Raw genomic sequence first — 13,101 nt, forward strand, 5'->3', positions numbered from 1 at the left:
AAATGACCTTAAAGGGATAGTTCACCCAAAAATGACTCTCATGTTGTTACAAACCTTTATAGATTTATTTGTCCTGATAAACACGAAGGAGGATATTTTGAGGAACGTTTGTAACCAAACTGTCGTGAGCCCCATTCACTTCTTTAGTAGGTTAAAGAATACTATGGAAGTGAATGGGGCTTACGAACATTCCTCAAAATATTTTCCTTCGGGTTTATCAGAATAAAGAAATTTATACAGGTTTGTACAACATGAGAGTAAATCATTTTTGTGTGAACTATCCCTTTAAGACATTTACAAATAGAAACGCCCCCTTCAGCATTAATATAACCAACATTTATTTCCACATTTTTAATTGAGTGTGAGAATTTAGGTCTAGTTGACTGAGCAGAGCTGACTGGAAAATCATACCGTATGAGCTCTTAATGGCAAAGATTGAACAATTTATTTCCATTTTAAAACAAGAACACACTTATTAAACACTTGTTAAAGTTTTTTTTATTGAACATTTCCTGTGTACATTGGCCATGTTTGGTCAGGCTTCCTAGTCGTGTAGGGAAAAAAGAATAATCTTGTTTTCAAAACGTGTATAAACACTTATGAAGTGCCTTTGTCATTTTTTGATCAGTATGTGAAACAATAGCCTTTAGAATGCAAGCTTTAAAGGGAAAGTTCACAAAAAAAAATTCTGTCATCATTTACTCACTCTCATGTTGTTACAAACCTGTATTAATTTTTTTTATGAACACGATGGAAGATATTTTGAGAAATGTTTGTAACCAAACCGTTCATGAGCCCCATTCACTTCCATACTAAGAAAAAAGAATACCATGTAAGTGAATGGTGCCCCAGATCTGTTTGGTTATTAACATTTTTCAAAATATCTTCATTTTAGGGAAATAGAAAGACACACATTTAAATTAATACTTGCAAATGTAGAAAAAAGAATAATATGGAAGTGAATGGTGCCCCAGATCTGTTTGGTTATTAACATTTTTCAAAATATCGTCATTTTAGGGAAATAGAAAGACACACATTTAAATTAATACTTGTAAATGTAGAAAAAAAGAATAATATGGAAGCGAATGGTGCCCCAGATCTGTTTGGTTATTAACATTTTTCAAAATATCTTCATTTTAGGGAAATAGAAGACACACATTTAAATTAATACTTGTAAATGTAGAAAAAAAGAATACTATGGAAGTGAATGGTGCCCCAGATCTGTTTGGTTATTAACATTTTTCAAAATATCTTCATTTTAGGGAAATAGAAAGACACACATTTAAATTAATACTTGCAAATGTAGAAAAAAGAATAATATGGAAGTGAATGGTGCCCCAGATCTGTATGGTTAGTAACATTCTTCAAAATATCTTCATTGTAGGGAAATAGAAAGACACACATTTAAATTAATACTTGTAAATGTAGAAAAAAAGAATAATATGGAAGCGAATGGTGCCCCAGATCTGTTTGGTTATTAACATTTTTCAAAATATCTTTATTTTAGGGAAATAGAAAGACACACATTTAAGTCAATACTTGTAAATGAAGGGAAAAAATAATACTATGGAAGTGAATGGTGCCCCAGATCTGTTTGATTATAAACATTTTTCAAAATATCTTCATTTTAGGGAAATCGAAAGACACACAATTAATACTTGTAAATGTACAAAAAGAAGACTATGAAGTGAATGGTGCCCCAGATCTGTTTGGTTATTAACATTATTCAAAATATCTTCATTTTAGGGAAATAGAAAGACACACATTTAAATTAATACTTGTAAATGTAGAAAAAAAGAATAATATGGAAGTGAATGGTGCCCCAGATCTGTTTGGTTATTAACATTTTTCAAAATATCTTTATTTTAGCGAAATAGAAAGACACACAATTAATACTTGTAAATGTAAAAAAAGAAGACTATGAAGTGAATGGTGCCCCAGATCTGTTTGGTTATTAACATTTTTCAAAATATCTTCATTATAGGGAAATAGAAAGAATACTATGGAAGTGAATGGTGCCCCAGATCTGTTTGGTTATTAACATTTTTCAAAATATATTCATTTTAGGGAAATAGAAAGACACATTTAAATTAATACTTGTAAATGTAGAAAAAAAGAATATTATGGAAGTGAATGGTGCCCCAGATCTGTTTGGTTATTAACATTTTTCAAAATATCTTCATTCGTTTTTAGCAGAAAATTGTTGGATGAACTATCCCGTTAATGCCTCAAAGCTAAGGACAGGATGATAAGATGACAAAGTTTTATTTAAAACAGTTTTTATTTCAAAGTTTTCTAAGCATTATAAAAAAAATGTGTCAACAAAACACAAAACAAAGCTTAATTTACATGATAGAAAGTGTAAAGTTGTACTCGGCAGGATTCATACCTCACTATCTAAATATATTGCATTTATGACAATCACCATATCAGATTAAGATAACCTTCTCTTAACCTGAATATAAATGCTTTCTTCAACAAAAAATTAGAAATTTATATCACTATATGATCCATTTAATAGGTAAGAAGGATTCGAGAACATAAAGGTATGAGTCAGTCGCTCAGCTCCTCCTCATCACTGAAGTAGGCGCTCTTTTTGATCCTTGGTTTGTGGGTGTTCTCTGATGTCGATGCTTCAGACGCCTCCTCTGTGACCTGTTTCACTCTCCTCTCCTCCTCAATGCGAGCTTGCTGATAACGGTAGGAAAAAACTTTATATTTTCCTTTGAAACTACTTCATTGGAAACAATCCTGTATGATGACTTAACTGCAAAGTATTTTTAAGCCACTACAAAATAATCATCTTATGTGGTCATAAAAAGGTTAGGGATGTAAGGATGCATTATTTATAATGGCTATATCTGCTATTGACCGATACAATAAAAAAAAAATGTTTTTTAATGTTAAAGTGGTCTTAGACCATAATTGCCTGATATATATTCAAATGATAATATATAATATTTAGTAGCGCTGTCCTTTTAAGAGTCCATGTCTGCATAGTTGCTATCTAATGATAGTAAACCTATGTCTGTTTACACATAACAATGAGTTGTTTAATAAAGGTTGTGGATAGTTATTCAATTAACAGTTTACACAAATTTAGCTTTGAAACGCAAAACAGATTTCAGAATTATGCTTGTCTGTTATGCTTGTAGTGTTTTTAATTATATAGACACAATTTTTTTTGTATCAGAACTGCATGCTATTGAAAGTGGTGGATGAAATGACCTTATTGATAACACACGAATCGACACAGAGCATTAATGCTTAACACACTCACTGACCTGGAAAGCGATTGCTTGACTTAAACTGTCCAGCGCTGGATCCTCTCCTTCCTCCTCACTCTCCTCAGGCTCTCTAAAGGGAACAAACATAAATAAATAAATAAATATAATACAATTAAATATATCTGAAGGATAAAGTAATATTAAGTACATACAGTAGGGACTTAAATAAATAATTATGATGCAACTATGATGTTATTACATACACTTATTTAACACTTACACTTCCTCAGGCTGCTGGGCTTTTTTCTTCTTTTTCTTTTCTTTTTTAGGTGGTGGTTCTCGCTCTCCAAGTAAATTTTTAGGGCACGCGTAACTCAAGTGCCCTTCATCCTAAGGGAGGTAAATAATATGATATAGAAGTGTGTATAGTAACCTCAAAAAAATGGATTATAAATATATAAAAACTTACCCCACATTCATAACACTTAGATTTGTCTGTATAGTTTCTCTTCCTGATAAATTCTGTAGCTCTGCCATTGTCAATAGCAATGCTTGCTTTTACTGTTCTCCCAAACAACTGAAAGATTTACGCGAGCAGTCAAACACAATCACCATGTTTTTATAAATAGTAAATCTTAAAGTCTGAATAGTATACTATGGTAAAACATAATACCTGTTTGTTGTTTAGTGACCGGGTACAATTATGAGCAGACTCTCTGTCCAGGAACAACACAAATGCTACTCCTTTACTCATACGTGTCTGCTTGTCTTTCACGACAGTCACCCTTCAGAAAATACCATAATTATGATCAAGCCACAGATATACTCTTGACACAAACATAATGCAAAACAATCTGTAAAGTCTATTAAAGCACACTTACTTGACCACCTTGCCATATTTAGAGCATAGCTTTAGGGAAATAGAAAGACACACATTAAAATTAATACTTGTAAATGTAGTGCATACGATATTGCAGTCAATGCTTGACAGATTGATCATTTATAATTTGGTCAACATAGCGTTTGAGCATCACATGCAACAGGACACCTTGTGCAGATCGTTGTTTGTCAAGGAGAATGGGATATTAGACACATAAACAGTGCTTTTGCTGGGTGCTAAACCTCCACTCATTGTTATTCCTTATATCTGTAAAAGACAATACATGTATTGCATCTACTGTACCTCATACAAATACGCTTACAACTAAACAAATACACATATAAAACGCATATCAAACTTACCAGACCGGCGGACTCTTACTGATTTTAAAGCATTTTAAAGATATGAGCAATAAGTGGACCTAGCACGTCATAACTAAGCACAATAAACATTTTAAATGTGTAAATCCGATTCAAAACGTAAGGGAAGCGCGACCCGGAAACCATACAGCTACTGCTTTCAAAATAAGAGTCCTTCCGCATTAAACAAACCTAATCATTTATATAAATTAAAGGGTAAACACTCATATTTTTTAAAAGTTACATTTACATTAGGTAATGTCTTACATTTAAATTTAACAATATTTTTATTAACACACGTATATACTAAACAAATTGTATTTTGATAACCTGAATTGTTCAGAATCCGGAAGTGTTTAGTTTTTGGTAGTGGCGTTTTGTTTAGAAAACGAGCTGAGCGTGTTTTACGATTTTAGCTTAAAATTAATACTTTAAATAAGTGAATTGGCTAAGAATTACACATTTATGTTACTTTGACAGGAGATATGTCAAGCAAAGGATGTGAACGGTATGTAAAGGCTTGTTTGGGCTTTCAGTTATGCATGCGTCTTCGGTATGTGCCGGTGGAAAACGGTATTGCGGTGTTTGAATTAATTGAAACCATTTATTATGAACAATTTAAATGAAAGAATACATCTATATATAAAAAAAAATCTCACATAAGACAAGAAAATGTACATTGAGGTTGTTCCCTGTTGAATGTGTTTTGCATTTAAACTTAACAATACGAAATATCCGCTGTTGCAATCTGCCAAGGTTTCTACATAAGTGCATCTGTTTTTACTTATATACTGACCATATATTGCTACACAAAATGTTTATCTTAAATGCAGTAGAAGTAAATTTGAATAAAAGTCTGGTAAATGCATGCATGTAAATGTATTTGTCTAATTTCTCTTCATGTATCCCCTTGTCAGGTAACAACATCATACAGCTGAAGAAATACTTTAAAAATTCTGAAATACAAAAAGTAAGTTATTTACTGTGAGATTCTATTAAAACTTGATATTTAATTTCTATTAAACCCTCATATCACATTTTTCTTGAATATATAATGATGATGAAATAGCAATGATTATCTAAGATGAAGTTAACCTTTTGTAAATGGGTCAAATTTGATGCTAATGTGCCTTGTATGTTTTTCTCTCAGTGGCATTTAGGGGAGACAGAAACATCAGAGGTGTATATGAGGAACGGCTTGCTTTAGAAAGAGGGGTAAATATTTATGCTTTATGGCTGTGCTGTAGATGTTTCTGCTTTAAGCTGACAATTTTTAAGATTTTCTGATGTCATGATTTTTGCCTGCAATAACCAGTGCATTTTTCCATCCGTTTAAGGGTCCGTATCCAAGAGGGGCTCCTGGAGAAAGGAGACCTCCCTTTGGACGGCCGGACGAAGAGTACAGTCGGGGTTTCGAATATGACGGCCCTCGGTTTTACCCAAATGGTGCCCCTCGTAACTACCACAGAGAAGATCAAAGGGGTTACCATGGAGACGGCCATCACTCTTTTCCGAATGAACACAGGGGCGGTCCACCTGCTCGAAGGGTAAGCATCGAAGGTCAGACATGGAGAAAGCTTACAAACTCACACTGCAATTGTAAAGCTATAATTTGCATTCTTGTAAATTAGCAGGAGGATTTTTCATACTTCAGAGGACCGAGGGATGAACCACATGCTGGCCGCCAAGTGGACTTTAGGTTGGTATATTATATATGATATACAATCTTTATTCATTTAATTCATTCATAACATGCATGAACGGAAGAAAGAAAAGAAACAGAAAGAACAAAATCTTAAAGGAATATTCCATTTTCTTAAAAGAAAAATCCAGATAATTTACTCACCACCATGTCATCCAAAATGTTGATGTCTTTCTTTGTTCAGTCGAGAAGAAATTATGTTTTTTGAGGAAAACATTGCAGGATTTTTGTAATTTTAATGGACTTTAATAGAGCCCAACATTTAATTCTTAACTCAACACTTAACAGTTTTTTCAACGGAGTTTCAAAGGACTCTAAATGATCCCAAACGAGGCATAAGGGTCTTATCTAGCAAAACGATTGTCATTTTTGACAATAAAAATAACAAATATACACTTTCAAAGCACAACTTCTCGTTTAAATCCGGTCGTGATGCGCCAACGTGACCCCACGCAATACGTCATGACGTCAAGAGGTCACAGAGGACGAACGCGAAACTCCGCCCCAGTGTTGAAAACGAGGACCGTTCCTACGTTGTTGTATGTGGAATGATACGAATTAATATCTTTGTGTCAGTTTATTGTTTACAATGGTCCGCAAATGTGCGTTTTATATATGTAACACGTGACCTCCCTACGTCACTACACATTTACGTTAGGTCGCGCTGGACCGGATTTAGACGAGAAGTTGTGCTTTAAAAGTGTATATTTGTTATTTTTATTGTCAAAAATGACAATCGTTTTGCTAGATAAGACCCTTATGCCTCGTTTGGGATCGTTTATAGTCCTTTGAAACTCCGTTGAAAAAAACTGTTAAGTGTTGAGTTAAGTATTAAATGTTGGGCTCTATTAAAGTCCATTAAAATGAGAAAATCCTGCAATGTTTTCCTCAAAAAACATAATTTCTTCTCGACTGAACAAAGAAAGACATCAACATTTTGGATGACATGGTGGTGAGTAAATTATCTGGATTTTTCTTTTAAGAAAATGGAATATTCCTTTAATATATAATATATTTTCAGCAACTTGCCTTAAATAAAAAGGTGTATATTTCTATGATTTTGGAGGAAAGAGACAAAAGAAAATATTTTGTGTGTAACTCACAGAGCATGAATTACATTTTTACAACTTAGACTTTTATGTTAAAATGCAAAAATGCTTCTCTGATAGAGACCGGGCCTAAACATGGCCTGCAACCCAGTTTGCCTACTTATAGTATACCCTAAAATTATGTACTTTTTTTGGTACAGGAAAGTATAGACATCTGTGACCCTGGACCACAAAACCAGTTTTAAGTTGCACGGGTATATTTTTAGCAATAGCCAACAATACATTGTATAGGTCAAAATTATTATGTTTAATGCCAAAAATCATTAGGATGTTATGTAAAGATCATGTTGCATAGATATAGTTTGTACATTTCCTACCGTCCATATATCAAAACTTTAAATGCGATTTCTTCAATGTACAGTGTTTATATAGACAACGGCCCTCCAGGAGCAGGATTGGATGACCAATACTGTGAAACCATACATCAATGTAAAGCTTATTTATCTAGGTTTTCAGATGATGTATACATTTCAAATGATTGGTTTTGTGGTCCAGCGTCTCATTTGAGTGCAGTTAAAGAGATTGGACAAACTTAATCCAATTTTGACTACTATTTAGTACTGAAAGTATGCAAATTGGTATGCAGAGATGGTCTAGGAATGCCGTGTTACATGAAGGTAATTTCTCCAGCAGATGGCAGAAGTGTTCCTTTTGAAAGCTGTCCACTTTCCCTTCAGCTGTGTTGTGTTTGCAGGAGACCAAAAAGCAAGCAAAGTTTCTTAATAAGGAGCATAAATCAAACTCTGAATTGTCCAACATTCTCCGTCTGGATTTTTTTTGGTTTAGCTCTAATGGAAAGACCCAGTTACTCTGCCAACGGGATGAGTGGAGGAATAATGCCAGGGGTTTTTGCACTGTTCATGAAAGGGATGGACGACTACAAAATGAACCTTGTGTTGATGTTGTGTTAGTGCATCACTAAATCATTTAAATGTTTTATATGGTGATGATGACATAGTTTTCCTAATTGGATTCATGACGTACAAAACTCTTTCTTTTATTGGAATCAGAATCACTTTTTACTTTGTGGACTTTGTATAGCCATTTCGCCTAGAAAATCGCAACTTTCAGTTTTCAGTCGGTCTTAGTACACAATGTAACTAGAGAAGAGTCAAGTTTTAAATAGGAAAAATATTGAAACTCTTTGGTTATTTTTTAGCGCGATGCTAATGGTCTAATCAGATTCAATGAATTATGCTAAGTTATGCTAAAAGTGCTAACGCCAGACCCGGAGATCAGCTGAATGGATTCCAAAATGGTAAAAATTAAATATTTAACTCTAGGGGAGCTGGAAAATAAGTATATTTTCAAAAAAGTAGAGTGTCCCTTTAAATACACAGCGAGGTCTAACCACTTGGTGGCACTGTTGTAATCAGTCATAAGAGCACACTTATGTATTTATCATGCTACTTTTAGTGTTAAAATGTCTTTTTTCTTTTATATAGTCCGTTATGGCATTTTTTGGCTAATTACTGTGATCGTGAATGTCAAGAATGCTTTACAAATTTACCTGGTTTTTGACCTTTTCAGTGCTTTAATCTGCTATGATTGGAAGTGAGAGGTTAACCTTTTTTTGGCTTTGGCTAATACCCTGACTTCATATTGGCAGTAAAGACAGACATGTGGTAATTTGCTCTGTTGGTCCGGGGCAGACAGGGTCACCTGCACTTCAAACAGATGTGAGGGTCATTAAAGTTTTGCGAGGTCAGTGTGTGCGGACACATTGTCCTGTGTGTTTGTGAGATAGGAACCTGACTGGGGTTCATGCCAGGGTCACTCGGACCAGGTGCCTCTGATTTTTTTACGTCCTGCGCAGCGGGCCGTATAAGTGGCACGTAATCAGCCCGGGCCCCGGCAGGCACGCCGGTCGGGGGGAGCAGAGTAAACCGAAGGGGGTTTTACTGCCGCTAGAACAGATGTGTGTTAATGAATGTCTTGGTTTGCGGGTGGACGACGGTGCTGCTCCGCTAAGCAGCATTGCGACTTTTTACAAGGCTCATTTTGCTCTTTGTGCAGTTTATATTGAGTTGCACTTTACAAGCAGGATGTGAAGCCTCTGGCATGATCCTTAAATGAAGCTGAGCCCAGTATGGAGAGCAGTTTATGAGGGTCTCCTCTGAGATCTCCTCTCTGTCATCGGGATCAGAGTTTTTAAGCTTTTTAAATTGCGAAAGACATGATGAAATCAAAATCGGTCTTTTGTGCCGTGCCCCTATCTTAAAGGGATACTCCAACCGAATATCAACATTACTCCCTGATTTACTCACCCTCAAGCAATTCGAGATAGATAGGTAGGGATGTAACGATTCAATCGCGATTCAATCGCGGTCCCATTAAAAATGCCTGTCTGAAATCGATTCTGAATCGCAAGGCTGCGATTCTTTGTTTTATGCACAGCTTGTGCGTGTACTACGGCATTTGGTCAGTAGGAAGTCTTTATCAATCTAAAATCATTATGAGTCTGAGTCGTTTATAACGTGCATTTAAAAAAGCAACACTCGTTAAGCAAAATCATTCAAAATATTCTTTATTATCATGAAAATACCTGAAACAATTTGAAGAACAGTGTATAAATATTCCTGTGTAGACATTTCCTGGAATAGTGTTTGCAATTATACTTCTTGTGTGGCACAAAGGGAGTTTCTGCATGAGAGCGCCCCCTGGCGCCCCCCTGAATTTCACCGTAATTCATTCAAATTCATTCATTGAGAAAACGCGCATTTGCACGGTTAATTGTTACACCCCTATAGATAGGTCCATCATCTTTCAAATGAGCACATTTGAAGCTAGTTTAGTAAATGTCCTTGCTCTTCCAAACTTTATAATGGTAGAAAACTGGGATCAGGGAACAACTTCTGACTTTAAACCCCCAAAAAGTGCATCAAACTAATAGTTAGTTGGCATTGGAATTGTGGAAGAATCGTGATGTTCATTTAAAAACTTAAAGATTGTGATTTACATTTTTCCCAGAATCGTGCAGCCCTAATCCACACAGCTCCAAGGGGTTAATAAAGGTCTTTTGCGGGTAATCGATACGATATTGTAAGAAAAATAGTCCAAGATTGAGTCGTTACGAAAGCTAGTTATTATAGTTTATAAAGTTTAATATCTGGATATTTTTCTTACAATATCGCATCGATTACCCGCAAAATGCTTTTATTAACCCCTTGGAGCCGTGTGGGTTAGGGCTGCACGATTCCGGAAAAAAATTTAATCACAATATTTTCGTTTTTAAATGAAGATCAAGATTCGAATGCCAACTAATCAGAAAACTATAGAATTTACTAGAGACAAAATATTAATTGCGGCAATCTCTTTAAAAATGTTTTTTAACTCTTTCTCCAGGAGCATAAAAAAATGCCAGACAGCTGCAGCATTTTTTTTTTCACAAAAGTTTAATGCTGTCCAGAAATGTTCTTCTTTAAATATATAAACATACAATATATCAAATGAAAGATCAGACAATCTGCTTCAAACAACAAATTTTTAAATTTACATTCATTTATATCGGAAGGTTTCTTAAGAAAATACCAAATTTTGAGCAAAAAGCTGAGATAATTGCATGTGAAGGACTTTTGATAGAGATCAGATTCAGAGTGATGATCAAAACATACACAGAATTTGAACTGTTTGTCTTAAGGGGTTCCTTCCGGGAAAGTTATAAGCCACCTGGTGGATAATAGCGGAAATACGGAATGCCTGAAAAACTCGTCAATGGTAGGGAAGTGTTTTCTCTTAATTGTCGAGTTAACTCGTCAACGGCGGGGAAAGAGTTAATATTATTAAAATTATTTTGTAAAATGTGAAAGATAATAATGATACTGTGTTTATTTTAAAATATGAAAAATAATAATGATTACTGTTTGGTTAAAAAGAGCTGTTGGAAGCCAGGGTTTCCCAAACTTTTTCAATCCAGGACCCACCTAGACAGGTAAAATTTTCTTAAGACTCACATATTTTTTAAATGTAAGTATAAAAAGAAACAAACAAAAAAATAATAATAATCCTTTTTGGAAGAGTAATTTTTATTTTCCTTTTAACTTTGTTTAAAACAAAGCAAGAGTAAAACAAGCATTTTAAAGAGGCTTACTTGGTTGTTTTTAACACAGTTTGCAAATAAAGGCGAACTACTTCTCCTTTTGTATTTACAGACAGACAGCCACATCACATGCGACACTCACTTTTAACGTGACTTTTAACGCGACACTTGCGCATCCGTGAAACCGAAACACGTGAACGTTTAAACAGTGACACGTTAAGATATAATTGTGCCTCGTATTACTTCATAAAGCGAATATTTCACGTTACATAAGTTAGATTAGCTGTGAATGCCGCTTTCTGTCATCTCTAAGTCAAGTATTTGTCTAGAAGCTGAGGTGTAAAGACAACATGAAGAAGTGCGTGTGATCTGCTGCTCTCTGCTCCGAGCGAGGGATGAGAAATGTGCAAAAAGCTGTCTCACAAATTCACCTCGTCTGTCTGCCTTTGAGCAACGGAAATTTATTTGGAGGTGTGTACTGGAGGAGTGAAATTAGGGCATCGTGTTGCCTTGTTAAGCCGGGGAGCAGACGTCCAAAGTGACCTTCGCAGTCCGGAGGTCAGTCACTGTTGACTCAATGCACGCAGCGTCTGAACCTACAGGTCATCAAAGTCGTCGGCTGTCTCTTTTTAGAGAGCGTAGTGGACAAATAGTGGATCCCTGAATACAAGGGTGCCCATGTATAACTTGCAAAGACTACCATTATCTGGAACTGTTTATGTTTTCCGGTAATTAGTTATTTTTGGGTACATTTTTGCCTGTATTTCACAGATAGTAGTTTAGGAGAGGACAGGAAAGTACAGGGAGAGGGGAACGGGACAGGCAAGCCAGGAAAGCCGACAAAGGACCTCGGGTTGCCGAAACATTTCCATGACTTGTGGAATTGATGTTGTGGAAAAATATATATTTTAAAATATTCTTCAGGCCGGCCAATCGACCAGGTCCTCCCCCAAACCCTCGGGCCCAGGGTTCCTACCCTGCACCCAGGACTTTATCCGCATTGGTCCCTGAGGCTGGAGAAGACAACCTTATGCAGGCCATCATGAACTTGGACCGGAGGTTTGTATTCAGCCAATGATTTGAAATGCCCTTCTGCCAAAAACAGATACTAGAGAGCCTTGTATATCCTTTACAGTGAGGAACGAGACCCCGTGAGGCGAAAGGCTCCTTTCCCCCCAGTACGTGATCGTTCTCCGGCCCGTCGCGACGTCCCACCTTCACCCCACAGCCGGTCGGGGTCCAGCATCAGCAGCCGCAGCTACTCGCCAGAGCGTGCCAAAGCGCACACCTTCCCGCCCCAGCCAGCGAAAAGTATGTTCAGTCTCTGTGGCATCTGTCAAATGCTTGTTTTTTATGTATGTAAGCTTTTGTTTGGTAAAATCTCATTGGTGGTATCTTGCACACAAACTGATTGTAGACAGTGCAGTGTAGTGTCCTCAAATGTACTGTTTATTATCTTTGGAAGCCTGATTGATTGATCGATTGCCTTGTTGGAATAAATTTGGACTAATTTCCGCCTTTTAATATGCCCAGCTGTGGAGAGGAAAGACTTCAAAGCTTTATTCTTTACATAAATGAGATAAACATCCGACATGTTTAATTTGAGCCAGCAAGCTTGAAAGTCGACAGTGCCCAAATGATGACAACACTGATGATGTCACTCGAATCCTATCCTCATAAAGGCTCCCATCTGCGTACATTTCCCTGTTTTTTGTTACCATAATGAGATAGCCTGTAATAAAGGCCAGAATGATGCATCCGATATTGGATGCACGTGTACCCCAA

The 13,101-nt window shown here is 36.0% G+C and overlaps 2 protein-coding genes across 2 annotated transcripts in view; one reads left to right on the top strand and one right to left on the bottom strand.

Annotated features, from left to right (window-relative positions):
• Nucleotides 1-513: 513 nt before the first annotated feature.
• zcrb1 (zinc finger CCHC-type and RNA binding motif 1) lies at nucleotides 514-4,620 on the bottom strand. Its single transcript, XM_065289801.2, has 8 exons — nucleotides 4,470-4,620; nucleotides 4,276-4,374; nucleotides 4,109-4,137; nucleotides 3,901-4,012; nucleotides 3,697-3,804; nucleotides 3,508-3,617; nucleotides 3,285-3,357; nucleotides 514-2,691 (listed from the first exon to the last, which is right to left on the bottom strand). Exons 2-8 carry the CDS (start codon nucleotides 4,357-4,359, stop codon nucleotides 2,554-2,556), a joined length of 654 nt encoding a protein of 217 aa, XP_065145873.1. The 5' UTR covers nucleotides 4,360-4,374; nucleotides 4,470-4,620; the 3' UTR covers nucleotides 514-2,553.
• A 190-nt stretch (nucleotides 4,621-4,810) lies between these two features.
• pphln1 (periphilin 1) overlaps nucleotides 4,811-13,101 on the top strand; it is a 28,019-nt gene continuing 19,728 nt past the window's right edge. The window contains exons 1-7 of the mRNA XM_065284976.2: nucleotides 4,811-4,974; nucleotides 5,384-5,436; nucleotides 5,617-5,681; nucleotides 5,804-6,013; nucleotides 6,098-6,165; nucleotides 12,241-12,375; nucleotides 12,452-12,627. Of these exons, the coding sequence (XP_065141048.2) occupies nucleotide 5,436; nucleotides 5,617-5,681; nucleotides 5,804-6,013; nucleotides 6,098-6,165; nucleotides 12,241-12,375; nucleotides 12,452-12,627 (655 nt within the window). The 5' untranslated portion in view covers nucleotides 4,811-4,974; nucleotides 5,384-5,435. The remainder of the gene's footprint in view (nucleotides 4,975-5,383; nucleotides 5,437-5,616; nucleotides 5,682-5,803; nucleotides 6,014-6,097; nucleotides 6,166-12,240; nucleotides 12,376-12,451; nucleotides 12,628-13,101) is intronic.

This window comes from Paramisgurnus dabryanus, chromosome 1, assembly GCF_030506205.2.
Source record: "Paramisgurnus dabryanus chromosome 1, PD_genome_1.1, whole genome shotgun sequence".
Taxonomy (NCBI): Eukaryota; Metazoa; Chordata; class Actinopteri; order Cypriniformes; family Cobitidae; genus Paramisgurnus; species Paramisgurnus dabryanus.

Bases quoted from the DNA above. Each gene is read 5' to 3' on its own strand.
- zcrb1 (XM_065289801.2), bottom strand. From the start codon at position 4,359: ATGAGTGGAGGTTTAGCACCCAGCAAAAGCACTGTTTATGTGTCTAAT. The intron at 3,805-3,900 runs GTATTATGTTTT...TAAATCTTTCAG, and splicing joins GGTCACTAAACAACAAACAG to TTGTTTGGGAGAACAGTAAA. The intron at 3,618-3,696 runs GTAAGTTTTTAT...TACCTCCCTTAG, and splicing joins CTAAGTGTTATGAATGTGGG to GATGAAGGGCACTTGAGTTA.